At 44.0% G+C, this 27,317-nt stretch overlaps 1 protein-coding gene across 1 annotated transcript in view; it reads right to left on the bottom strand.

Annotated features, from left to right (window-relative positions):
* Positions 1-5,960: 5,960 nt before the first annotated feature.
* Positions 5,961-27,317, bottom strand: part of LRRC25 (leucine rich repeat containing 25) — a 65,086-nt gene continuing 43,729 nt past the window's right edge. The window contains exons 2-3 of the mRNA XM_075850681.1: positions 16,696-17,548; positions 5,961-6,675 (exon numbers count right to left, since the gene is read on the bottom strand). Of these exons, the coding sequence (XP_075706796.1) occupies positions 6,504-6,675; positions 16,696-17,540 (1,017 nt within the window). The 5' untranslated portion in view covers positions 17,541-17,548 and the 3' untranslated portion in view covers positions 5,961-6,503. The remainder of the gene's footprint in view (positions 6,676-16,695; positions 17,549-27,317) is intronic.

Below are 27,317 nucleotides of genomic sequence, written 5' to 3' on the forward strand. Positions count from 1 at the left end.
TCTTGTTTTTTCCTTTCCCCCTTCTTTTGTCTCTTTAGGTGTGGATTCACATCCTGTGACTGCATTCTTTTGATGCCGATACACCTTTGCTACGAAGGAGATTCAGCTGTTATTGAATTTACTTGCCATTTTCTTTAAATACTCCTGTTTATTAACTCCCACACATTGATATTGTGTATCATCACTTTTCATAGGATATGGTTCTTACCTCCTTTTAGGGGTCCTACCCCTACCTGTTGTTTTCCTTTTTTTTGTTTTATATACACTACCGTTCAAGGGTCACTTAGAAATTTCCTTATTTTTTAAAGAAAAGCACAGTTTTTTTCAATGAAGATAACATTAAATTAATCAAAAATACACTCTATACATTGTTAATGTGGTAAATGACTATTCTAGCTGCAAACGTCTGGTTTTTAATGCAATATCTACATAGGAGTATAGAGGCCCATTTCCAGCAACCATCACTCCAGTGTTCTAATGGTACATTGTGTTTGCCAACTGTGTTAGAAGGCTAATAAATGATTAGAAACGACTTGGAAACCCTTGTGCAATTAGGTTAGCACAGCTGTAAACAGTTTTGCTGTTTAGAGGAGCTATAAAACTGACCTTCCATTGAGCTAGTTGAGAATCTGGAGCATTACATTTGTGGGTTCGATTAAACTCTCAAAATGGCTAGAAAAAGAGAGCTTTCATGTGAAACTCGACAGTCTATTCTTGTTCTTAGAAATTAAGGCAATTCCATGCGAGAAATTGACAAGAAACTGAAGATTTCCTACAACAGTGTGTACTACTCCCTTCAGAGGACAGCACAAACAGGCTCTAACCAGAGTAGAAAGAGAAGTGGGAGGCCCCGCTGCACAACTGAGCAACAAGACAAGTACATTAGAGTCTCTAGTTTGAGAAATAGACGCCTCACAGGTCCTCAACTGGCAGCTTCATTAAATAGTACCCGCAAAACGCCAGTGTCAACGTCTACAGTGAAGAGGCGACTCCGGAATGCTGGCCTTCAGGGCAGAGTGGCAAAGAAAAAGCCATATCTGAGACTGGCTAATAAAAGGAAAAGATTAATAAGAGCAAAAGCACACAGACATTGGACAGAGGAAGATTGGAAAAAAGTGTTATGGACAGACGAATCGAAATTTGAGGTATTTGGATCACACAGAAGAACATTTGTGAGATGCAGAACAACTGAAAAGATGCTGGAAGAGTGCCTGACGCCATGTGTCAAGCATGGTGGAGGTAATGTGATGGTCTGGGGTTGCTTTGGTGCTGGTAAAGTGGGAGATTTGTACAAGGTAAAAGGGATTTTGAATAAGGAAGGCTATCACTCCATTTTGCAACGCCATGCCATACCCTGTGGACAGCGCTTGATTGGAGCTAATTTCATCATGCAACAGAACAATGACCCAAAGCACACCTCCAAATTATGCAAGAACTATTTAGGGAAGAAGCAGGCAGCTGGTATTCTATCTGTAATGGAGTGGCCAGCGCAGTCACCAGATCTCAACCCCATAGAGCTGTTGTGGGAGCAGTTTGATCGTATGGTACGCAAGAAGTGCCAATCAAGCCAATCCAACTTGTGGGAGGGGCTTCTGGAAGCATGGGGTGAAATTTCTCCCGATTACCTCAGCAAATTAACAGCTAGAATGCCAAAGGTCTGCAATGCTGTAATTGCTGCAAATGGAGCATTCTTTGACGAAAGCAAAGTTTGAAGGAGAAAATTATTATTTCAAATAAAAATCATTATTTCTAACCTTGTCAATGTCTTGACTATATTTTCTAGTCATTTTGCAACTCATTTGATAAATCTGAGGGTATGTTCACACGAGGGCATCCGTAACGGCTGAAATTACGGGGATGTTTCAGCCTGAAAACATCCCCGTAATTTCAGCCGTAACGGCATGTGCAGGAGCTTGAACGCCGCGTCAATTACGGGCGTAATTAGCGCTGCTATTCATTGGAGTCAATGAATAACGGCTCCAATTACGGCCAAAGAAGTGACAGGTCACTTCTTTGACGCGGGCGTCTATTTACGCGCCGTCTTTTGACAGTGGCGCGTAAATTACGCCTCGTGTGAACAGACAAACGTCTGCCCATTGCTTTCAATGGGCAGATGTTTGTCAGCGCTATTGAGGCGCTATTTTCGGACGTAATTCGGGGCAAAAACGCCCGAATTACGTCCGTAAAAAGACCGTGTGAACATACCCTAAGTGTGAGTTTTCATGGAAAATACAAAATTGTCTGGGTGACCCCAAACTTTTGAACGGTAGTGTATGTTTGTTTTATTTAATAAAAATTTTGTATATGAAGAAAATAAAAATCCTCTCTAACTTAATTGGAGTATTGAAACCCATAACATTGGGAAAAAGGACCCTAAACATTTCTGCCCTTCAAGTAAAACACCAATAATATGAACCCTTAGGCCCAGTTCATGCAGAAACCGCATCAAAAAACGCGCCAAAAATTGTTTTTTCTCATGAGCGGTAAAAAACGCTCGCAGAAAAAAGAAGCAACATGCCTTATCTTCGGGCGTTTACACCTCTGACCTCCCATTGACATCAATGGGAGGCAGAGAAAGCGTATTTTGCGGCGTTTTTTCGAAAAACGCGGCAAACAACGTGCAGGCCGATCAAAATCTGCCTCAAAATTCCAATTGGAATTTTGAGGCAGAATTTTCTGCCTGCAAAAAACTCTGTGTGAGCCTTAGATATAAAGGGAAATTCAGTACAAAAATAGAACTAGTTAACCAAACAGAAAACAAAGCAAAACAGTCAAAGGTACCCATCGGGCGGTGAACCCCCTTATATCATCAGTTACAGTTCTCTGAATCTACTGGGTGAGGGCAGCACTTAGGCCCAATGCACACGACATTAGTTTTTATCCGTAATTGCCGATACGGATTACATGTCCTATTCCTGTTTGCAATTACGGCACGGACTCGCCCATAGAAGTCTGTGGGTGCGTGCAGAATTATGGACGGGTACAGATATGCATTTGTAGCCGTCAGTACTTGCGGAAGCATTGCTATGCAACGGCAGGGAATTCCCCAAGAAAATGCCACGTGAGCGATCATGTGACCTTTTCAAGGGGTTTGGACATGTTGGTGACATCATTTGTAGTTTCCCTTTTTTTTGTGGATTCGTAAATGTGGATGCCTTGCGGATGACTACAGAGCTGTATTTGCAGACAGTAAAAAACACTATGATCGTGTGCATGAGGCCTAAGGCTTAGTGTCAGTGGAAAATAATCCTATATCCTAGTCAGGATAACAGCAGAATGGCACCAACCAGACGGGACAGGAGAAAAGGCCATTCTAAGTCCATTGTAATGGCTTAAGCAGTCAGGTTGTAATAATGTAGATATTAACATAGGAAATGTAAACAGTATATGGAAAACCATGGATCAGCTAGATATAGCCAGGGCCCATTGCATGAATTGGCAAATTAGTGTTCTAGGATGTTGTGACAGTGGTGGTCTGTTTTGTCAAGTGAAAAAGGGGAAGTCTAATTTGTATTGGATTTGTGATCTTTGGACCCGAAGCAAGGGTGGGTAGTTTTTTGCTGGGTAGAGGATGAGGTAGGTCTCTAGAATCGTCATTGCGCAGCTTCATCACCACATCTCTTGGTGTATCTTTCCCGGTCTGCCTAATTCCCTTTGTATCTTTATGATGTGGAAAAACAAGTCCTGCGTGTCTCTGACACGCAGGATCCACCTGTTATTCATCATCACATCTGATGTTCATAACAGAGACACACAGGACCCGCTTTCACTGAACCCGTCAGTCCCGCGGACCTGACGGGTACACTATTCAGCGAACGATACAGCTGCTCTTTATACAGGATACAAAAAATTTGTATCTCAAAAAGTAAAATTCTTTTTTAATAAAGACTAATTGAAAGTTGCATCAAACACACTGACTGACATTTTTATTAAAAAAATAAAAAATAATCACTTTCAAAGATTTACAAACTTTTAAGGGGTTAAGGATGATTTTGCACTTCTATTTAGCTCCCTAAGGCTGCATGCACACTTCCGTCGGCCGTTGTACAGCCGTTAATGACGGTTCCGTGAAACACGGACAGCACACGTATGGCTTCCGTGTGCAGTCCGTTGTTTCACGGACCAACTCAATGAAAAGGCCGAGACTGTTCCGTCAAAAATGGGCAGGAGTAGGACCTGTTCTATTTTTGCTGGAACGGCCCGCACGGTTCCGTTAAAACAACAGAAGTGTGCATGGCCCCATTGAAATGAATGTGTCAGGGTGCTGTCAGTAAAATAAAAAACAGATAGCACCCTGACGAAAAAAAACGAAGTGGGCGTGAGGCCTAAGCCCCATGATAACACTCAGACTGGATTCACACGAGCATGTTCGGTCCGTAAAGGACGGAACATATTTCGGCCGCAAATCCCGGACCGAACACACTGCAGGGAGCCGGGCTCCTAGTATAATAGTTATGTACGACGCTAGGAGTCCCTGCCTCGCTGCGGGACAACTGTCCCGTACTGTAATCATGTTTTTAGTACGGGACAGTAGTTCCACGGAGAGGCAGGGACTCCTAGCGTCGTACATAACTATGATGCTAGGAGCCCGGCTCCCTGCAGTGTGTACGGTCCGGGACTTGCGCCCGAAATACGTTCAGTCCTTTACGGACCGAACATGCTCATGTGAATCCAGCCTCATGGCCATATGTTAGATTCATTAGTCATTCCAATGCAGCATGCAACTGGACAGATTGAAGGTAGATGACAACTCTTGAACTCATGTTTTGCTGGCACTTGTTTTATTTTACTTTAGTCTGAAGTGTTTTTTTTAACAAATAAATGAATGCTCATTGAATTATTTTTATTTGTTTATTAAAAACATTAAACAGATGGTACATAACAAACAACTTCAGTTATGCATCATAGGATATAAGTTACATACAGTGAATCAATACATTCGTACAATTTAACACCTGAAAAGCAATTTATCATAACACCGTCAGAGGGCTAAAATAAAAATGTTTCGTTTTATGTATATAAACCTTCACCAATGTATAATGCAAAGTAATGCAACTTTCTCATATACTTTGTATTAAAGGGAATGTACCATCAGAAAATTACATATTATTTAAATCCGATTTCTATTATAAAATAATCGTTTTTCCCATAATTACGGCAATGATTGCGGGCAAGGCCGGCTGCATTTTTGGGCCGTGCTCCCATACAGAGTACAAAGTATGGGAGCACGGCCTGTAAAACACGAAAAAACGGACATGCTCCATAATTCCCGGCACAGTTCTATGGCACGGACACCCATCCATAGAAATACGGAAAGGTGTCCGCGGCCAATAGAACTGAATGGGACCGTATTTACGGGCCGTAAGTCGTGTGCCTGGGGCATTACTATGTATAAAAGGATTTGAAATCCAGTTTCATACTTGCCATTAGAGCAGACATAATATGCTGATATTTCTGCAGGCTTTCTTTAGCCCACTTGTCAGCTTGGCTGTATAGACTGAGAGAGGACGAGCAGAGTTCATCCTCTTCCTCTTATCTCATTATCAATAAGGGGTGGGCAAATTAATGACAGCTTTATTGTACTACTGGAGCCGTAGATAAGGCAGGATACCAACACTAAACAGATACAGGTCTGTATAAATCTCCATGTCACTGCCTCTAGCAGAGGAGGCTGGAATCAATCACTTTCATGACATTTCTCTGCCATTTATTGCAGCTGCCATAAAGCACGCGCACACCCACGCACACACACACTGCTGCACTGTCTATACCGATAATACAGGAAGAAATTGTGTGTCTCCAAGATGTACGCCCTCAGTAAAGTTTTTAAAAACAAAAAATAAATATCTACAACATTTAAAAAACAGAACAAACACATTATTTTTCTTCTACATACTTAAATCTAATTAATGAAACTAAAATTAAATACACAAGAGATTGACTTTAATAATTACCCACTATTTTCAAGATCTCTGCTTGCTGATGTAAAGGATATTTTTTTATGTGCTCTTAAAAGAATAATAAACAATACTATTATATATTTACATGCCCAGACCTGTAGCTATAATAAATCTTACAATAAAAAGTAGATGAAAAATATTTTCTGTACAACATATACAAGCGATTCTTATATACAGTATGTTCTCCATGTTTTAAAATATGAAGAGGAAATTAACTGCTGCCTACAGAATTGTTCTGATTGTAATGATCCCTACTTGAAGCACTTCAAGATGTTAAAATAATAGGGTGATAAGTAAATGGTAAACCAAAGAGACAATATGTTAATGTTTATCATGAAATACTTAGTTTGTACTAAATCACTACGTAATATAAGGTTCAGTATGTGGTGCATTGTATTATAACAAAGGAATAACAGAAACACAGGATAAAGATGGAATTACCTGAACGGGTCACAAAGGTCAAAACAATAAGACGTGTATATCATTGACATAACATAATATCTGATCCATTAAGCATGCTGTCTGTTAAAGACAACATATCATTTACTGATCTGGTAAAATGTACACATCATCTTCTTCTTTGTTCGTGCTTTTCATAGGACCAGCATCTGAGTAGTTATAATAAATTCCCTGGGTGTTGCTGTAAATTGGTTGGTCACCCTCATTGATATCACTTTCCAGATATATGTCGTCTTCTTCTACTCTATGTTTGTTGCTGGTAAAACAAAGAGAAGAATATAAAATATGATAATGACTACACACAAATTAGATTTATAATACATTCTATAGTTATTGACATTCATATGACCAATAGTTTTGACTTTTTGCTATATTACATGTGCATTAGAATGTGCAGCTCCAAACTATGGGTGTTCGGAAACCTTTTTATAATATCTAAAGACAGTAAGGATCTGTTCACACTTTCATTGCTGAGTTTACGTTAGGTTTCAGTTGCTCTTTGATGGTCAGAATAGTGTATTGATACAGTTAAAAAAACAACAAAAAAACAAACACCTGACGTAAACCTGAAGGACCTTTTTATAAGTAAATAATGTGGAAAAAACATGGATCTGTCAAACGGAAAATGACAGATCATATCAGCATGGATCCTGTAAAGACGAAAGCTATGATGCCAGTATGAACAGTACATTAAAAATAAATTGTGTAGCCTGACCTTTAAACGAGCGGAAGACAACATGACCTTATCAATTTGATTTTGATAAGGCTATATTACTTATTTAAAATTTAGGAACAGCGTTTTTAGCACAATGGGGCAGGAATAGTTGACTCAATTTTGATAAATCTCTTCCACATTGTGTCATAGCAGACCATGAATAGAAAACTATTTTAAAAAGTCTGTCTAAATATGGCGCAGCAGGGAAACCCGTGAAAGGGAGCAATTGGTCCATCTTTATTCAACAGCGACTAAATTTACAAAGACCATGTGAAAGAAGCACAACTAATTTAAGCCATAGATATATCCAGGCATGGGATTCGTCTGTTTCAGTCCAGTCTCCCTGATCCATTTTAAAAAATTTCCACTGAATCGCAGAACTGGTTACTTGTAAAAAACCTACTACAGTGCATAAAACTTCTGACAATCCTTAGGGCTGGCCTTAGTCCCCATTGCTGTTTTATGAAGTAAGGTATGGAGAAAAAAACGGGGGTAGGCGTAGCACCCATGGCCGCAGGCCGTCAGGTTTACTCACCTCCTGACGGCCGCAGCCATTGATCAGTGAGCGCTGGTCTGCATCTCCTCCTCCTCACTTCCACTTCACTCTGCTTGTTCCCCTAAATTTGATAACCTAATTAGCCCATGAGCACCTTGGACTATAAGAAGGGCCCAGCCCCTTCCTGCATTGCCTGAGTGTTGTTGTCGTTACCTATGTTCGTCTCTGCAAATGGTCCCTTAAGTGTTTTCCAGCTCCGAGTGTTCCCATTGCTGCTTCCTGTATCCTGTATTCCATGTTATCCTGGTCCTAGCGCTGTGAGAGTTGGAGTCTTGTTGTGCTGAGTACTACATCTGCCTTGTTACACCACACCAGGTGTCTGCCTGCTGCCAAGGTCCCATACGAGCTCATCTTGCTACTGACTGAAGTTACCACAGGTACACCTATTCGAACTATTGACTTTGTCACGTAGCAGGTTAGTGGACACACTAGGCCGTACCGACGTATTGGAGAGGCAGCTGGCCAAACAACAGGAAACCCCAGCAACACAATCTCCCGCACAAGGGTACCTGGATAGTCAAGACAGTGGCCGCAGTTCTGGTACAGATGGAGATGGGTGCAGCAGGTAACGCCAAACGTGGCGGATGACACAGGTGCCGCAGGTTGCGCCAGACGTGACGAGTTCCTCCGGACGTGGCAGATGACACAGGACGTAGCGGATTCCTCCGGACGTTGCAGATGACACAGGACGTGACACGACTCCGACACTACTAGGCACAGGAACAAGAACAGCACGGGATACAGGAACAGGTAACAAGACACGGGTAACAACTGGAACGGGAAACACTAAAGGACCATTAGCAAGACAGACTGGGAAAACTAACAACGCTCAGGCAAGGATCAGAATGCCTGGGGCCTTCTTATAGACCAGGAAATAATGGCAGTTGATAATGATGACGATTTCCTTTGTGCGCGCGCTGGCCGTTTAAGCACCCTTCGGGACACGGCAGACCGGAGCGGAAGTGAGCGCTGGCGTCTCCTAGGAAGGAGATGGGGACCAGCGCTTACGGATCCATGGCTGCGGGCGTCGGGAGGTGAGTAAGCCCGACGGCCCGTGGCCATGGACGCTACAGACTTTATTTGTATCCTGTTGGGTAGTTGCCATACCGTCAAGGTGGTACGGCCCAGTGGATCCACGCACCATACGTGACAGTACGCTCAGGCCATGGACCCCGCTGGTCCACCTAAGACTATGTCGTTGTCTCAAGCGGTGCAGGCAGATCTGCGAGACCTACGTTCACGACAGGACCAACTCCTCCTGGCAGTGAATTCCATTGCACAGCGGCTAGATACACAAGGTGCAGCCTCCTCAGCTTTTGTTCCAACTGATCCTCCTGCAACACCTCCTGTCATCAACAGTGCGGATCCCCGATTCTCGCTACCACTACCGCCTCGTTACAACGGAGACGGGAGTACCTGCAGGGGATTCCTCAATCAGTGCCAGAAACACCTCTCTTCATGCCAGAGCATTTCCGTCTGATGGAGCCAGGACTGCCTTCATTGTTTCTCTGCTCACTGGCAGGGCCCTAGCGTGGGTGAACCCGATCTGGCAACGACATGGACCAGAGACCCGTGACCTCCAGGGGTTCCTCCATACATTTCGTACTGTGTTTGAGGAGCCTGGACGAGTCTCGTCGGCAGCGGCCTCATTGTTGAGCCTGCGCCAGGGGAACACCTCCGTGGGCGAGTACGCCAATCAATTCCGTACCCTGGCAGGAGAGCTGTCCTGGAACGATGAGGCCCCAGTGGCCACATTCTGGCAGGGGTTGTCGCCCGAGGTCAAGGACGAACTGACTGCCCGTGATCTGCCGTCCACCCTGGAGGCCCTCATTTTGCTTGGCACACGTATTGATATGAGGCTCCGGGAACAATCCCAGGAGATTCATCGGGAGAGATGACTCCCTAGGCTGGCTCCTACCTTCCAGCAGTCTCTGTTACCCTCATCAGATGGCCTGCCTGAGGAGCCTATGCAGGTAGACTGGCTGAAATTATCCGTTCAGGAGAAACAGCGCAGACGCACTTAGGGACTTTGTCTTTATTGCGGCATCGGAGGCCATGTCATGCGTCTGTGTCCTCAGAAGCCAAAAAACCCCACACCTAGGATTGGTTGCAGAGACAACCCTAGGCGATACAGAGCAGGATAGAGACTTTTCTTCTAAACTGTCCATCCCCGTGACTATTATGTCCGGCGAGAAGAACCGGTCTATTTTGACTCTGGGTCCGCAGCCAGTTTTATCCACAAGGATCTAGTGGATCTCCTCCAGTTGCCTACGACCTCTCTCGAGAGGTCATTGATCGTCGCCTCAGTGAATGGACTTCCTCTGCCAGACCCGAATGAAGCTGTGACCAAACCGCTGAGGCTCCAGGTGGAAGCTCTTCATTCCGAACTCATCTCATTTCTTGTTCTACCCAAGGCCGTCAATCCTGTACTGCTGGGCCTGCCCTGGCTCCGACTACATGCCCCAGTTCTGGACTGGAATTCCGGAGAGGTTCTCCGGTGGGGTCCCAAGTGATCCATCCGGCCCCGCCTCCTCGTCCTCAGTCTTTGACAGGATTGCCTCCGCATTATGCTATGTTCTCGGATGTCTTCAGCAAGAAGGAGGCGGAGACGCTGCCCCCACACCAGGCATATGGCTGCCCTATCAAGCTGGATCCTGATGCATCCCTTCCCCGTGGTAGGGTATATCCTCTCTCCTTGCCAGAGACTAAGTCCATGTCCTCCTAAAATTAAGGAGAGGGGTTTAATATGGAAGTCCTCCTCCCCGGCAGAAGCCAGGTTCTTCTTCGTCAAGAAAAAGGACGGTTCACTGCGACCCTGCATCGACTACCTGGTCTCAATCTGATCATGGTCAAGAATAGATATCCGTTGCCATGGATTTCCGAGCTTTTTTACCGCATACGAGGAGCTAAAAAAATTTCAAAACTAGACCTTCGTGGGAGTTACAACCTGATCCGGATTCGCCGGGGTGACGAATGGAAGATGGCATTTAACACCCGAGACGGACACTATGAATATCTGGTGATGCCCTTCGCCCTGTGTAACGCTCCTGCGGTCTACCAAGACTTTGTCAATGACATCTTCCGGGACCTCCTCTATGTCTGTGGTGTAGTCTATCTTGATGATATCTTAATTATTTCCCCAGATGCTTTGACTCATCAGAGATATGTCCGTCAAGTTCTGCTGCGATTGAGGGAGAATCGCCTGTATGTCAAGCTAGAGAAGTGCATGTTTGAGAGGAGTTTACTACCCTTTCTGGGCTACATAATCTCGGACCAAGGTCTCAAGATGGATCCGGAGAAAGTGAAGGCCATACTGGAATGGCCACGCCCTCAAGGCTTAAGGACAATACAGCATTTTCTGGGATTTGCCAATTTTTACCTGCAGTTCATCCCAGACTTCCCCTCACTGACATCTCCCATCTCTACCCTCACCAAGAAGGGCATGAACGCCAAGGTGTGGACTCCAGAGATGGAATCCGCATGTAATAGCCTGAAGAGTGCCTTCACGTCAGCCACTACCCAACATTATCCTGATGTATCTCGACAGTTTTCATTGGAGGTGGACACCTCCTCTGTTGGTGCTGGTGCACTCCTGTTCCAGAGAAGTTCCATTAGCAAGACAATGGTATGTGGCTATTAATCTAAACTCTTCTCTTCCGCAGAACGCAACTACTCGATTGGGGATCGGGAGTTCCTGGCCATCAAATTGGCCCTGGAGGAGTGGAGACATCTACTAGAGGGCGCAGTTCATCCCATCTTGATATTCACTGACCACAAGAATCTCACCTATCTCCAGACAGCCCAATGGCTGAACCTTCGTCAGGCCAGGTGGTCACTGTTCTTTGCCCGGTTTCAGTTTGAGCTCCACCACCGCCCGGCCGACAAGAATGTGAGGGCCGATGCCTTGTCCAGGTCGTTCGAGACAGAGGACACCATGGAGTCTCCACAAAATATTATTGACCCGTCTTGCATTGTCTCTGTCAACTCTCTGCAAGTTAGAGACATCCCTACAGGGAGGACTTTTGTGCGTCTGGCAGACAGAGGGAGAATCCACCGCTGGGGACACAGCACCAGACTGGCAGGTCATGTGTTTCCCGTAAAACCCGAGATCTGATTGCCTGTCATTTCTGGTGGCCCACGCTGCCCAAAGACATCATGGACTTTGTTTCATCCTGCTCGGTGTGCGCAGCCAATAAGGTTGCTCACTCCAAACCTGCTGGCCTGCTTCAGCCGCTGCCGGTGCCTGATGCTCCCAGGCAGCATATAGCAATGGACTTTGATACGGATCTGCCTCCCTCTGTGGGATGCAGTATGGTCTGGGTGGTAGTGGACCGATTTTCAAAGATGGCTTACTTCGTTCCGCTGACCGGTCTACCTTCTGCTTCTTGACTGGCCGACCTCTTCATCCAAAACATCTTCCGCCTTCACGGCTTGCCTCGGCATATAATGTCTGATCGGGGGGTTCAGTTCACCTCAAGCCCTCTGTACACTCCTCAATGTAAAGTTGGACTTCTCCTCAGCCTACCATCCTCAATCCAATGGTCAAGTCGAGAGGATCAATCAAATCATGGAGAACTACCTACGACATTTTATCTCCAAGCAGCATGATGACTGGGTGCAGCTTCTTCCTTGGGCCGAGTTCTCGTACAATAACCATGCAAGCGAGTCCACAAGAAATACACCGTTCTTTGTCGTCTACGGCCAAGACCCACAAATTCCTCTTCCGGTGTCTGTTATGTCCGAAGTCCCCCCAGCTGATTCTGCTTTTAGGAACTTCCTGCAGATCTGGCAGCAGACCCGATCCTCCATTCTGCTGGCGGTGGACCGCATAAAACTTGGGGCAGACACAAAGAGAAGAGAACCTCCCCAGTTTCTTCCTGGTACCAGGGTCTGGCTGTCCTCCAGAAATATCCGGCTATGGGTGCCATCATACAAGTTTGCTCCCAGGTTCCTTGGACCCTTCGACATCTTGCAACAGATCAACCCTGTCTCCTACAAGCTTCGACTGCCCCTTACCCTCAAGATCCCCAACTCCTTCCATGTCTCCCTTCTGAAGGCTGTCGTGATGAACTGCTACTCCAAGATTCCTAGTCCTGCAGTTGCTCCCAGCGGTTCTTCGGATACGTTTGAGGTTAAGGAGATTCTGGAAACCAAGAGTGTAGGAGGAAGAACTTTTTATTTGGTGGATTGGAGGGGGTTTGGTCCTGAAGAGAGGTCCTGGGAGCCAGAGGAGAAGTTTCTCTCTCGCTCTGGCCCCAAGAGGAGGGGGCGTAAGAGGGGGGATACTGTAGCACTCACTTCCTGACGGCCGCAGCCATGGATCAGTGAGCGCTGGCCCGCATCTCTTCCTCAGGAGACGCCAGCTCTCACTTCCACTTCACTCTGCTGGTTTCCGTAGGGTGCGTGCGCACGCTCGTGCCCGGTCTTAAAGTGCCAGCGCACGCACCTAAATTTGATAACCTAGTTAGCCCATGAGCACCCTGGACTATAAGAAGGGCCCTGCCCCTTCTTGCATTGCCTGACTGTTGTTGTCGTTACCTATGTTCATCTCTGCAAATGGTCCCATAAGTGTTTTCCAGCTCCCAGTGTTCCCGTTCCTGCTTCCTGTATCCCGTGCTATCCTGGTCCTAGTGGCGTGAGAGTCGGAGTTGTGTTGTGCTGAGTACTATATCTGCCTTGTTACACCATGCCTGGTGTCTGCCTGCTGCCAAGGTCCCACCCGAGCCTATCTTGCTACTGTCTGAAGTTACCACAGGTACACCTATTCAAATTATTGACTTGCTATTATTGACTTACTATCCTGTTGGCCAGCTGCCATACCGTCAAGGCGGTATGGCCCAGTGGGTGTAACGCACCCTACATGACAGTAGGGAAATCAGAGCTACTGACAACAGATGCAGAGATGATTTTCTAACAAAGTTTTATTAACCCCTTCCCAACATATGACATACAGTTACATCATAGCCGGGTAGGGGAAGTATGGAGCGAGCTCACGGAGTGACCCCGCTTCATACGATGCTGGTGTCGGCTGTATATTACAGCCGACACTTCAGAGTAATGAGCGGCATCGCGCTCGAGCGCGATCCCGCTCTTTTAACTAGTTAAATGCCACGGTCAATAGCGAACGCAGCATTTAAATCGTAAGAAAGAGGGGGCAACCCCCTCTAACAGCTCATCGCGCCCTCCGCAACGCAATAGTGGGGGGGGCGATGGTTGCTATGGCTGCCTGGGGGCCTAATGAAGACCCCCAGGTCCGCCATCTTTGTACACCCACTAAGCCCTGCCTCCCCCATAATTGGTATCGCCACGTCCGTAAAAGTCGGAACTATTACAATATATCATTATTTAATCCGCACGGTGAACGCCGTAAAAAAACAAAACTGTAAACGCCAGAATCTCTATTTTTTGGTCACCTAATCTACCACAAAAAAAGGAAATAAAAAGTGATCAAGCGTCGCATGTACACCAAAATGGTATTATTAAAAACTACAGCTTATCCCGCAAAAAATAATCCCTCATACCACTTAATCGACGGAAAAATAAAAAAAGTTATGGCTCTCGGAATTTGGCACAAAATTTATTTTCTTTTTACACTTAGGTTTTTACTTGTAAAACTAGTAAAATATAGAAAAAACTATATATATTTGGTATCGCCGTAATCGTATTGACCCACAGAATAAAGTTAACATGTTGTTTTAATTGCACAGTGAATTACGTAAAAACGGCGTGCAAAAAACCATGGAGGAATCACAGATTTTTTCATTTTCTACCCCACAAATAATTTTTTCCCTGTTTCCTAGTACATTATACGGCAAAATAAATGGTGCTACGAAAAACTACAACTCGTCCCACAAAAATCAAGCCCTCATAGTACTATATCGGCGGAAAAATAAAGACGTTATGGCTTTTGGAAGGTGGGGAGGAAAAAACGAAAATTAAAATCTGAAAGTTGTTTACGACGGGAAGGGGTTAAGGCTACACGTTTTGATGCTGTACCAGCATCTTCATTATGCCATATGTTATACAAGGAATATGCACAGCATATATAGTGAGGTAAAAGAACTGCCAAAAAAAGCCATTAATGTCGCCATGTGAGGTCAGAGTTGAAGACAGACAGACATTAAACCATGGCCAATCAGAATATGTTGATTGACCACTCTAGGACTAATGCACAGTCGACTTGTAAAGGAAATGAAATAAGTAACATGGTAAAAAACACAATTTGTTACATATTGTTAAATATATGCCACCAGCATAAAACATTGATATAGTGCAAGAATACAAAAGTACACTACGGTAAAATACACAATATTGTACAGTAACTTGAGTACGACAAAATAAAATGAAATAAGCACCATTGTTTCCAGCTGGTCATGCACACCCCCTCTATATACTCTAACAATTGATAGACTCAATGCCTGCTGCTGGCTAACTATATAGCCAGTCAGTAGGTAACGCACCATCAGATTCTGCTCCAACCCTCCTTCCTGCTGGGTAAATCATTATTTCTAACAGATTCTATGTGTTTTACACATTATGCATAATTTCCACTAGTCAAGAGTCTTACTAATGTATATATGTAGTGTGTTTATATCTGTGCATGCAGCATATATGTACTGTATGGAGGTATTATCGATACATTAAAGATAACATGAGTGAGTACAGTTAAAGGGTACGACAGCTCAGAAAGTGCTTAACAAGAAATCTTGTTCCATGTGTGCACTGGTGCCACCAAAGGAGCCAATATATTAAGTTGAACAAGAGGAATCAACAACATGGAGATAAAAATTCCTGTGCATAAAGACAAGCTACTGTAAAGGTCCTGGAAGGAAGGTGACAAAGGTTCATTTTCAACATCCTATGTAATACTTCCTTTCCCCCGTGGATAATGTATAGTTATTGCCATAAAGTCTTCTCCCTCCTCTCAGAGGTGCTCTTGCAACTCGATGCAATGTAATTTATGCAAGCAAACTACAGTAGCTGGAAGCTAGAATATTCAAATATAGCTAGCATATTTGTCAAGGGGGTTAAAAAATATATATAGTCTTTGTTGGAAACTATTAGATCCAAATTAAACTAACTTTGATCATATTAAATGAGTTATTCATACATTTTATAGTGGCTCTCCGCCATGGCTCATAGAGGTTGGTCCCTGTTAGGAAACGTCCATCCCTTTAAGATTACCATGACTACTAGTTACTAGTCTTACTTCTGGGCGGTTCTGGTTTTAGTTGTTAAGCCTATTCCTTATCTGGAATTCTTCCTATCAGATTGAAGGGTGGAGTATTTAAATCTGGGTTGGTTCTGTTTTCTTTGCCTGGGATTTTCCTTGTTTCCTTGTGTTTGATCAATCTACTGACTATACCCAGTACCTTTGGCTACTTGCACTTTTTGGAACTGGACCTCGGCTTGTCTCTGGGTTACCCTTTGCTTACTGATTTGGACTTTCTGCTCCCGACTGGTTTTGACCTCTGCAATTCCTGATATCCTTTAGATTTGTGATTTGGACTTTCTGTTTAACCTCTGGCTGTCTTGTTATCTGTTCTGGTATTGCCTGCATTGCACCTCTTATCCAACACCGAACTCTGTTAAAACAACCTGGGTTCTATGCTGCAAAGTCCAACCTGCTTTGCGGTGAGCTATGGCGAAAAACCATAGAGTAGCCTTAGATTCTGTTGATCAGAGTTGTGACAGATTTGTGGTTGCAGATTTATTTGCATGCTCATTCCTGGCAGTCTCCAGCAGCCTTTGGGGAATCACTCACCTAGTAATTCAATAAACTTCCACCCTGGGAATTGCTCAACTGGTGATTCCATAACAGTCCCTTTCTATGACATCCATATAGTCTAATGGGGCATATGGGAATGGCTAGCCTAGATGGAACAAGTTACCTTTATACAAGTTTTTAAATGGAGCCAAAGTAAATTTAGTACAGTGGCAGATTAAAAAAAATGAATTAAAAGAGTTCATTTTATCTGATATGAAACAATATTAACAACACCTACCTGTGAGTGGCTGGTTCATGCTTATTTTCCAAATAATCATAAGGTTTTATTTCAGTAGTCTGCAATTCACCAACAAAGACATTTTCATAATCTTGTCTCTGGCCTGGGCTTAAAGTTGTTGCAGTACCTTCCATATTCCTTGACATGTAGCGTGGTTGTCCATGAGCAGGTGACTTGTCTGCATTAGCTTTATTTTCTAAACTTGCTGAACTTCCCCTCCTCTTCCATATGTACAGAGCCACAGCCCCAATGATCAAACCTAACACCAATATTGGTAAAACAGTATATAAAACTAAATATTGTATGCCACAGTTTTCTTCATAGAAATCCTTTAGGTTGGTCCACTCTGAAGACATTTGGCACATTGCAGATGTAGTATTGCCATTTAAATGCACCAATATGCTGCTGACCAACGTACAGCGGCAGTCTACAGTCAGGTTAACAAGAGAAACATGGAAAACACTAGCAGGTATTTCATAAAGTGGATTTCCTTCAAGTCTAAAAACATGCAGACTAGACGAATTCTGGAGAAACATTTCTGGTAAATGTTCTAGAAAATTGCCTTGTAGGTGAACTTCTTGCAAGGCAGTGGCAGTAGATAGAAAGCCGTGAGGGAGAACTCTAAGATTATTGAAAGATATATCCAGTTTAGTAACTTTGCTGTAAGTACTGCTGTTACTAATTTCAATATCATTGATGCTTTTATTTCTTAACATTACATCCACACAGTTGTTGAATTGTGACCAAATGAGAGTAGGACCAGACAATTTGTCACACCCATGGTCTGCCTCATTGGTGTAAGCAGGCGTATACAGTAAGGTCATCAGCATTATTACTGACCACATCTTCTTTTCTGCAAGACAAGAAATGTTTTGTTCATTATTAACGCAAGACTAATATGCCAAAGCAAAATAAAAAGCCCAGATTGGGCATGGTGCTTGCCCCTCCCTGAAATAAAAAGAATAAGCACCTTTCCCTTGCAAATTGTGTTCCCTTATTGACATAAATATATATACTTGAACAAACATTTAGACATTTAAAAACTAGAAATAGATAAGAAAAAACTATGTTGAAGCATACCGCCCGAATGTCTCCCAAAAGGACACTGTTTTGTCATACAACTGGCCCTTTATAGGCAATGGACATGTTTTTGTCTGCATCAAGAAATTTTCTAGTGTATATAGCGAATGTACACCAAAACATAGCCTAAGGCCTTATTCCCACGAACGTGTCCGTTTTTCGCGCAAAAAATGCTGCGTTTTACCAAATTTCCGTGTGGCATCAGTATGTGGTGCGTGCCTGCGTGATTTCCGCACATATGGCCGCGTGAAGACCCTCTGTTTTTATGTTTACAAACCTAAAAGCAGGAGGCGCTTTTCTTGTTTCATTCATTTATTTTACAACTATAGCACGAATCGCGCGCGGCACGCGGAAGTGCTTCCATGTGCCGTGCGGCATTTTCACGCACCCATTGACTTCAATGGGTGCGTGAGGCGCGAAAAACTGGCAAGTATAGGACATGTCGTGAGTTTTACGCAGCGCATATACGCTGCGTGACAATCACGGACTGTCTAAACGGCCCCATTCACTTACATAGGTCCGTGCGACGCGCGTGATTTTCACGCGCGTAGCACGGACGTAATATACGTTCGTGTGAATAAGGCCTAACTTTGTATTTGTATGGTACTGACACCTTTGATGTCACTAAGCTCTTTAGCAGTAACCATTTTACAAATATTTGTCTATGGAGATTGCGTCAATGTAATGCACCTGTCACCTTTCTGTTCTATGCACCCATTAGAAGAACTTGGTAGTTTAACCCCTTCCTGCCGCAGCCCTTTTTCAGATTTCCATAACTCTTTTATTTTCCGGTCGATATAGTCCTATGAGGGCTTGATTTTTGAGGGACGAGTTGTAGTTTTTCGTAGCACCATTTATTGTACCACATAATGTACTAAGAAACGGTAAAAAAAATATTTGTGGGGTAGAAAATGGAAAAAACAGTGATTCCTCCATGGTGTTTTGGGTGTCGTTTTTACGGAATTCACTGTGCAATTAAAACAACATGTTAACTTTATTCTGTGGGCCAATACAATTACTGCTAGTGTTTTCCATGTTTCTCTTGTTAACCTGACTGTAGACTGCCTGCCGCTGTACGCTGGTCGGCAGCATATTGGTGCATTTAAATGGCAATACTACATCTGCTTACTACTTTTACAAGTAAAAACCTAAGTGTAAAAAATAAAATGTATTTTGTGTCGCCAAATTCCGAGAGCCATAACTTCGATTAAATGGTATGAGGGCTTATTTTTTGTGGTGTCAGCTGTAGTTTTTAATGATATCGTTTTTTTTACGGCGTTCACCGTGCGGGTTAAATAATGATATATTGTAATAGTTCAGACTTTTACGGACGCCGCGATACCAATTATGTTTATTTATTTATTTTTTTACTAGAGGGGAAAATGGGAAAGGGTTTTTTTTTGTAACTTTTAATGAAAAATTTATTTTTTACATTAAAAAAACTCTTATTTTACTAATTTTTACTTTTTTTATTAGTCCCCCTAGGGGACTTCAACCAGCGATCGTTACTAATGTATTGCAGTATATCGTGATTTTGACAGGTTTCTATTAATAGGAGCACAAAGCTCAGGCAGCCATAGCAACCATCGCCCCCCCCCCCCCCGAGATTGCGTTGCGGGGGGCGCGATGAGCTGTTAGAGGGGGTCGCCCCCTCTTTCTAAAGTTTTAAATGCTGCGGTCGCTATTGACCGCGGAATTTAACGAGTTAAACGAGCGGACTCGTGCTCGAGCGCGTTCCCACTCGTTACGACACCAGCATCGTATGGAGCGGCTTCACTCCGTGAGCCCGTTCCATACTTCCCCTACCCGACTTTGGGGTATGAATACGTCAAATGTCGGGAAGGGGTTAAAGGGCCTTTCCAGGTTATTTCAAAAGTTTTGCCACGGTAGAAGGGATGCAAAAAAAAAAAAAAAAGACACCTCACAGACCTCCATTGTTCCAGAGCCGCCACTTCCAGTCCTCTCCGCCACTGTGTATTGACATAGCTCCAGCAATGATGTGCTTGTATACCCACATGATCGCTGCAGCCAATCACTGGTCTCAATGGGTTTCAAACGTTGATGCTGCTGCAGAATCAACTGTAGCCTCTGGTGCCGATGTGGCCGTCACGATGCAGGACCTGTGAGTGACGTCACAGATCTGCACTGTCAGAAGCTGGGCGTTCTGAAGAGAAGAGGATGATACTTCTCTTCAGAGCGCCCAGCTAGTGAAAGTATTAAAAACGCCCCGATGTACGCACATAATACACGCCCACTTGGACTTTTACTTTTAAACACACCCACTTGGACTTTTGCAAGCCTCATTTGCATAACTACAAAAATGGTCATAACTTGGCCAAAAATGCTCGTTTTTTAAAAATAAAAACGTTACTGTAATCTACATTGCAGCGCCTATCTGCTGCAATAGCAGATAGGGGTTGCAAAATCTGGTGACAGAGCCTCTTTAAAGTATGTGCTGCTAACGTCTTGGTCAGATATCACGGGACACCTTCACAGGTCTTGTGGAGTCCATGCCTCAATGGGTCAGAACTGTTTTGGCAGCACGAGGGGAACTATACAATATTATGTAGGTGGTTTTAATGTTATGACTGATCGCTGTATATACTGTATCTTGCTTTTATGTTTTAGTACATTTTTAGATGTAAAACACATAAAAACCACATTGTATATGTATCTGGGTGATATTTTTGTGGAGTGGAGTATCATAGTATAATTTGAGTGCTATAATGCATTATTTGGGTGCAGTAAAGAGGTTTGCGTCAGGTCCGATTCACACGTGTGGTTTTTTAAGCCAATAGCGCATCCAAAGGGAAGGAAAAGTATAAAGGGAAGACTGTTACTCTTTTAGATCCACCCATTTCTTTGGTTTAAAAAAAATGGCATAATAAAATTGAATCAAAACTACATGTGTGAATTTGGCCTAAGAGTGTATTTGATGCAGTTTTTTGAGTCGAAGCCAGGAATGGTTAAAAAGGAAGGAAAACTATATAGGAAATACTAATAATTCCTCTTCCTTTTACATCAAATCTTGGCTTTGGCTTAAAAAACTGTGTATTTATTAATATCCTCTTTTTTGATCTGATGAAGGCTTGCACAACCCAAAAACAGGTTTTTGTGTATGAGACCATAATAAATTGTTGAATTATACCACAAGTTTCCATTTTGTCTTTGGGCTAAATACTGCGTCCACTTTTTAAAATCGGAATAATCCGGTTATAACTCAGAACTCTGATAAAGGATGTCATGAGGGGGATATACTGTATATGTGCCTTGACCCATTGTACCAGATGAGCAGTTCATCTATTCAAATCTACCCATCATAAAGCTTTTAAAGCAAAATGCTACAGGCTCCGTCCTTTTCTTCTTTTTCTTTTTCTCTTTTGTAGAGGATTATATCAGGGCAACTCTGTGCTTGTATATTGTAATTTAAAAAAATTTTTTTATGCATGAAACACTTTCTCATGTTTGGTTTAATTATAAATCAACCCTGGAGCAGAAAGTTGTTCATTAAGGATTGTTGTTCATAAGCATAGACATTAGGTTAAAGAATCACAGACAATGTTTTCTTAGTTCTAATAAATACACAGAAAACAATGAAACATAATGTTTCTTCCCATACTGAGTTTTTAGAAGTTTTATGCAATTGTATCATTTGTGAAAGAGATGGATGAAAAAAGATTTGTTTTCTTACACCTTTCCTTGAATCCTGTGGCTTTTTTTAAGTCATGATTGTTCATGGGATTTGGAGTGACTTTTCATCACTTTTACTTCAAATCAAAATTTTATCAAAGTGCTATGTATCTGATTTTTATTTGGATGTGCACTTTGTTGAACTAGCCTGACAGGACATTTACATCCTCCTCAGTCGTCCTCTTTGGATCCAGGAGCAGCGCTGGGTCCTGACGCAGGTCAGTGTCAGGAAGTTGTATGCGCTGTGCCCAAAAACGTCCTGGCTGGAAAATTTTAGTCTGATGGGCAAGCATACAGCAAAATAAAACCACTTTGTTTCTATAAAAAGAGGTTTGATTTAGTAAAGGTGTAAAAAAAATTAATAAATACACATACTAGTATATGGTATCGCCGCGATTGTAACGACTCGATCAATGAAGGTTACACATTGATTTAACTGTCGGGTAAACGGCATACAGAAAAAATGCAAAAAACAACAGCAAAATTCCTTTTCCCCCCATTCCTTCCCAAAAAAAATCAAATAAAATGTAATCAATAAATCCCATGTATCCTAAAATAGTACCAATGAAAACTACACTTTGTCCCGCAAAAAACAAGCCTACATATGGCTACATTGACGGAAAAGTAAAAAAGTTACGGCTCTTAAAATTCCATGATGCAAAAACAAATATTTTTTTTAAAAAGGTTATAGTGCAAACGAAGTAAAACATAAAAAAACCTTGACATATTTAGTATCGCCACCATCATACTGACCCATAGAATAAAGGTAACATGTTATTTATACTGTATAGTGAACGAGGTCCCCCAACCCTGTCCCCGCATGGTGTGGCGCCCACTAACTGCCATTTGGAGACTGTGTGGAGAGGCGACTAGGTTTACACAAACAGCATAGCTCGCTGTGGTACTCTGTTTCGGTAATTATTTTATAAGTGAATGGGAGTTGCAGAAGCAGCATAGCACAGCGAGCTACACTGTTTACGTAAGCCCAGTCACCGCTCCATCCAGACAGTGCCGAACCTGCCATGAGGCCAGGTGAGCCGACGGCCTCAGGCGGCACCACCTACCCAAACGGGGGGGGGGGGGCGGCATTTTCAGCCCGGGACTGGACCGGGGGGAGGGGCCATGCAGACGCGCCGAACGTCTGTAATACTCCTCCTCCTCTCTGACGCTGTACACAGTACATACAGCCAGAGAGGAGCAAGTCTGCAGGAGGAGCGACGAGCAGCACCAGTACCACGAGGTAAGTGCCTGCCTTGCTGGGACCGGGACGTGAGTATACTGCAGGGGGGCATTTTACCGACAGCAGAGGGCTCTATGGGGCTGGAATAATCCACCCCATAGAGCCCTCACATCACTATAAGGGCATGACCACACATGGCGGAATTCCTCCGCAACTGTCCGCATCAATGCCGCACCTAATCCGGGTTGCGGATTACGGCTGCGGATCTGCACAAAATGTGCAGAAAATTGATGCGGACTAGCTGCTGCGGACTGCGGGAAAAGTGCTTCCCTTCTCCCTATCAGTGCAGGATAGAGAGAAGGGACAGCACTTTCCCTAGTGAAAGTAAAAGAAATTCATACTTACCGCCCGTTGTCTTTATGACGCGTCCCTCCTTCGGCATCCAGCCCGACCTCCCTGGATGACGCGCCAGTCCATGTGACCGCTGCAGCCTGTGCTTGGCCTGTGATTGGCTGCAGCCGTCACTTACACTGAAACGTCATCCTGGGAGGCCGGACTGGAGACAGAAACAGGGAGTTCTCGGTAAGTACGAACTTCATTTTTTTTTACAGATACATGTATATTGGGATCGGTAGTCACTGTCCCGGGTGCAGAAACAGTTACTGCCGATCGCTTAACTCTTTCAGCACCCTGGACAGTGACTATTTACTGACGTCTCCTAGCAACGCTCCCGTCATTACGGGAGCCCCATTGACTTCCTCAGTCTGGCTGTAGACCTAGAAATACATAGGTCCAGCCAGAATGAAGAAATGTCAAGTAAAAAAAGCAAGACGCATCCGCAGCACACATGACATGTGCATGACAGCTGCGGACTTCATTGCGGAACTTTGAATCTCCATTGAAGTCAATGGAGAAATTCCGCCATGAGTCCGCCACTGCTCCGCAACAGACAGAGCATGCTGCGGACACCAAATTCCGCTCCGCAGCCTATGCTCCGCAGCGGAATTGTACGCATCGTGTAAACGAACACTGCTAAATTAAAGTGAAAGTCAATGTAGAAACGGCTCCGCTGCGGATTAACGCTGCGGAGTGTCCGCAGCGGAATTTAAGTGCAATTCCGCCATGTGTGAACCCGCCCTTATGGAACGATTAGTGTGGGTGGGGGAGGGTCTGAGCGTCTGACTTACTGCAGAGAGCTCTTTAGGGGGGATTCTGCCCCCACTTTAGAGCAGTCAGATGCTCAGACCCCCCTAACCTTCCAGTATAGTAACTAGTCAGGGCTCTATGGTGGGGGGATGATTCCCCCCTATAGAGCCCTCTGCTGTCAGTAAAACGACCCCCCCCCCCTGCAGTATACTCCTGGCTTTGTAGCTTTCCTGTGCTTAATTAGCGTGGGAAAGCTACAAATAGGGCTGACTGGTGAGTCTCACAGTGCACACTGCATGCAGCAGCTGCGGCAGCCAGTCTGACTGTGAGTCTCTGACCAGTCACCACCCACACGCAGCAGATAGGAGAGACTAATAGTGCCTGTTATTCAATAAACCCTCAAGTACTACAGTTTCACAGGCATTGGCTGAAGCTTTCTATAGTGTAGTGGTTAGCTTGTCTGCCTTACACTTGGAGGTTGCTGGTTCAAATCCCAGTTGTTTTTTATTTATTTATTTATTAATATCTTACTTGTATTGGGCTTTGTTCACACTAGCATTAACATACGTTTACCTCTCTTCCGTCAGAGGAAGAGAGGATCAATACGTTAAAAGGAAAGCAACGGCTCCATTAGAATTACCATTGCTTTCAATGGTAATTCTTTTGTATCAGTTGCTTTCCGTTTGTCTCCGTTCGCTAGGTTTCCGTTCTTTTGAACGGAAATAAAAGTTCTGCAGACTTCACTTTTGTTTCCTTTAAAAAAAACGGAAACTTAGCGAACGGAGACAAACGGAAAGCAACTGATACAAAAGAATTACCATTGAAAGCAATGGTAATTCTAATGGAGCCGTTGCTTTCCGTTTAACGTATTGATCCTCTCTTCCTCTAACGGAAGAGAGGTAAACGTATATTAATGCTAGTGTGAAAGAAGCCTTAGGGCCTGTTCACATCAGCGTTGGCTTTCCGTTCTGGGGTTCCGTCGGAGGTAACCCCGCAACGGAAAGTCAAACTGAAACCACAGCTTCCGTTTCAGTCACCATTAGCGCAGTCGACTGCGCTCTTGATTCCGTCACAAAAACTGAAACCTGCCGGAATGGTGATGAACGGAAACCATTAGCAATGTTTCCGTCACCATTGATTTCAATGGTGACTGAAACGGAAGCTGTGGTTTCAGTTTGACTTTCCGTTGCAGGGGGTTCACCCGACGGAAACCTCCCACGGAACCCCGGAACGGAAAGCCAACGCTGATGTGAACAGGCCCTAATCCTTCCCCATAAACCTGCCCCCGCTAATTAAAATAAATATATTATATAATGTATATAGCGCTGTATCCTGTGTCCGTCAGGTCAGCGGGACTGACTGATTCAGTGTCAGCGAGTCCTGCAGGATCTAGCTGTTACCAATCACATCTAAGTTCATAACTTAGATGTGATCGGTAATAGGCGACCTAATGGATTCAGGTCTCAGCGCTATATACAGCTGCTCTGTATACAGGATACAAAGCAGCTGTATCTCAAAAAGTGCAAATCATTTTCAATAAAAAGTAATTAAAACTTGCACCAATCGCAGTAATAGATATCTTTATATATCATAGTGACATGTCCGAAGTTTTCATCGGTGGGGGACCGAGCACTGAGGCCCCCACCGATCGCTAAAACGAAGCAGCAGAAGTGCTCGGGTGAGCGCTGTGCCGCTTCATTTATGATCGACTTTCAGCCGAGTGAGCGGTGTACGAACTCCTAGACTTTCTATTGATCCCGTACACTGCTCCAAGGAAAGCCAAACAGAATTGCAGCGGCACACCGCTCACCAGAGGACTTCTGCTGCTTCCTTTTAGCGACTAGTGGGGGGTCTCAGTGCTCTGCCCCCACTGATCAAAACTTCTGACATGTCATCATTTTTTTAAAAAGTTGTTACACTTTAAAGAGAATCTTTCACCTGCCCACAGATTTGCATTTGAGTGTAGCATGTAATGGTCAGGGCTGCACAAACTCTGGGGCACTTTACTTTTTTTTTTCTACCTTCTTTCCATACTTAGATATCGGTGCTGTAATATTTGGCGCCCGATATTTAAATAACCCCATGAACTGCCAATGGGGCGGTAATTGGCAAGGGGATGTGTAACATCGCTGTGACACTGCCCAATCCGCTGCGGACAATGTCAACAGCAAGAGCTGGAGAGAGGAGATCATGTGCACACGCTCTCACTCTTCAGCTCTCGGCAGGCAAGTACAAGACTGTGATCTCAGGTGAGAGATCAGTCTTGTCGTCCTTGTCTGCCGAGAGCTAAAGAGTTAGAGCGTGCGTGCGCGCACAGCTCCGATGCCATGAAACAGAAGAAGAAGAATTCAGACTCTTCTTCTCCTCTTGTGTTCCTTAGTGGTGGCGGAGCTGCGCGCACGCGCTCTCTCTCCAGCTCTTGCTGTAACGCTGACCGTAGCTGATTGGACAGTGTCACAGCGATGTTACACGCCCCCTTGCCAGTTACCTCCCCATTGACATTTCAGGGGGTTATTTAAATATCGGGCGCCAAATATTACAGCACTGATATCTAAATAACGAAAAAAATGTAAAGTGCCCCAGAGTTTGTGCGGCCCTCCCCATTACTTGCTGCACTCAGCTGTACATGTATGGGGAGGTGAAAGGTTCTCTTTAAAAGAAAGGTGTTATAATTTTTTATTTTTTTATTGGCCTAATTTTTCTAATTATTTTAATATGTTTCCGAAGTTAGCTATTTATTCATATGTTTGTACGTCTGTGGGGGCAGCCAGCTTTATTTTTATTTTTCATACTGCTAATTTTTGTTTTGCAGGTTCCGCTGGACCATTTGGACTATGTCGTAGATTCATTGGACTACTTCGCTGATTTAAGCTTTATTTCTTTTTTTTTAAAATAAAATGGTTAAAGTGGATTGTGTGGAAGAGTTGTCATTTCAATAAAATAAATGTCTTTATGTCTCTGTTTTTTAATACTTCATTACCGCCTTAGTAATGGCAGCTGTCTGATTGAGAGCGTCCATTACTAAGAAGGGGCTTAGTGTTAGCCAGTAATAAGGCTATCACTAACCCATATTATTACCCCGGTACCCACCGCCACCAGGAGTACTGGGAAGAGCTGGGTACGATCCAGCACCCGACTGTCTGAAGAGAAGGGCGGGTACTGGGGTGGCCGCAGGCAGGTAATATCAGGCTCGGAATGGCCTAAAACCATGGCCCTTCCCACCCTGGTAATGCTAGGCTGCTGCTGCTTTATTGTATCTGGCTGGTTATGAAAAATGGAGGGGATCTGACGTAATTTTTTTTCTATTTCTTTTTTTAAAAAGACGTGGGGTTCCCGCTATTTTTCACAACCAGCCAGATACAATAAAGCAGCTGCAGCCTAGCATTACCAGGGTGGGAAGGGCCACGTTTTTTATCCCTTCCCAGCCTGGTAAAACCAGCCTGTGACCGCCCTGCTGCCTTACCGTCGCTTCAGATGGTCGGGTACTGGATCGTACTCCCCTCGCGGCAGTGAGAACCGGGGTAAT

Source organism: Rhinoderma darwinii, chromosome 1, assembly GCF_050947455.1.
Source record: "Rhinoderma darwinii isolate aRhiDar2 chromosome 1, aRhiDar2.hap1, whole genome shotgun sequence".
NCBI lineage: Eukaryota > Metazoa > Chordata > Amphibia > Anura > Rhinodermatidae > Rhinoderma > Rhinoderma darwinii.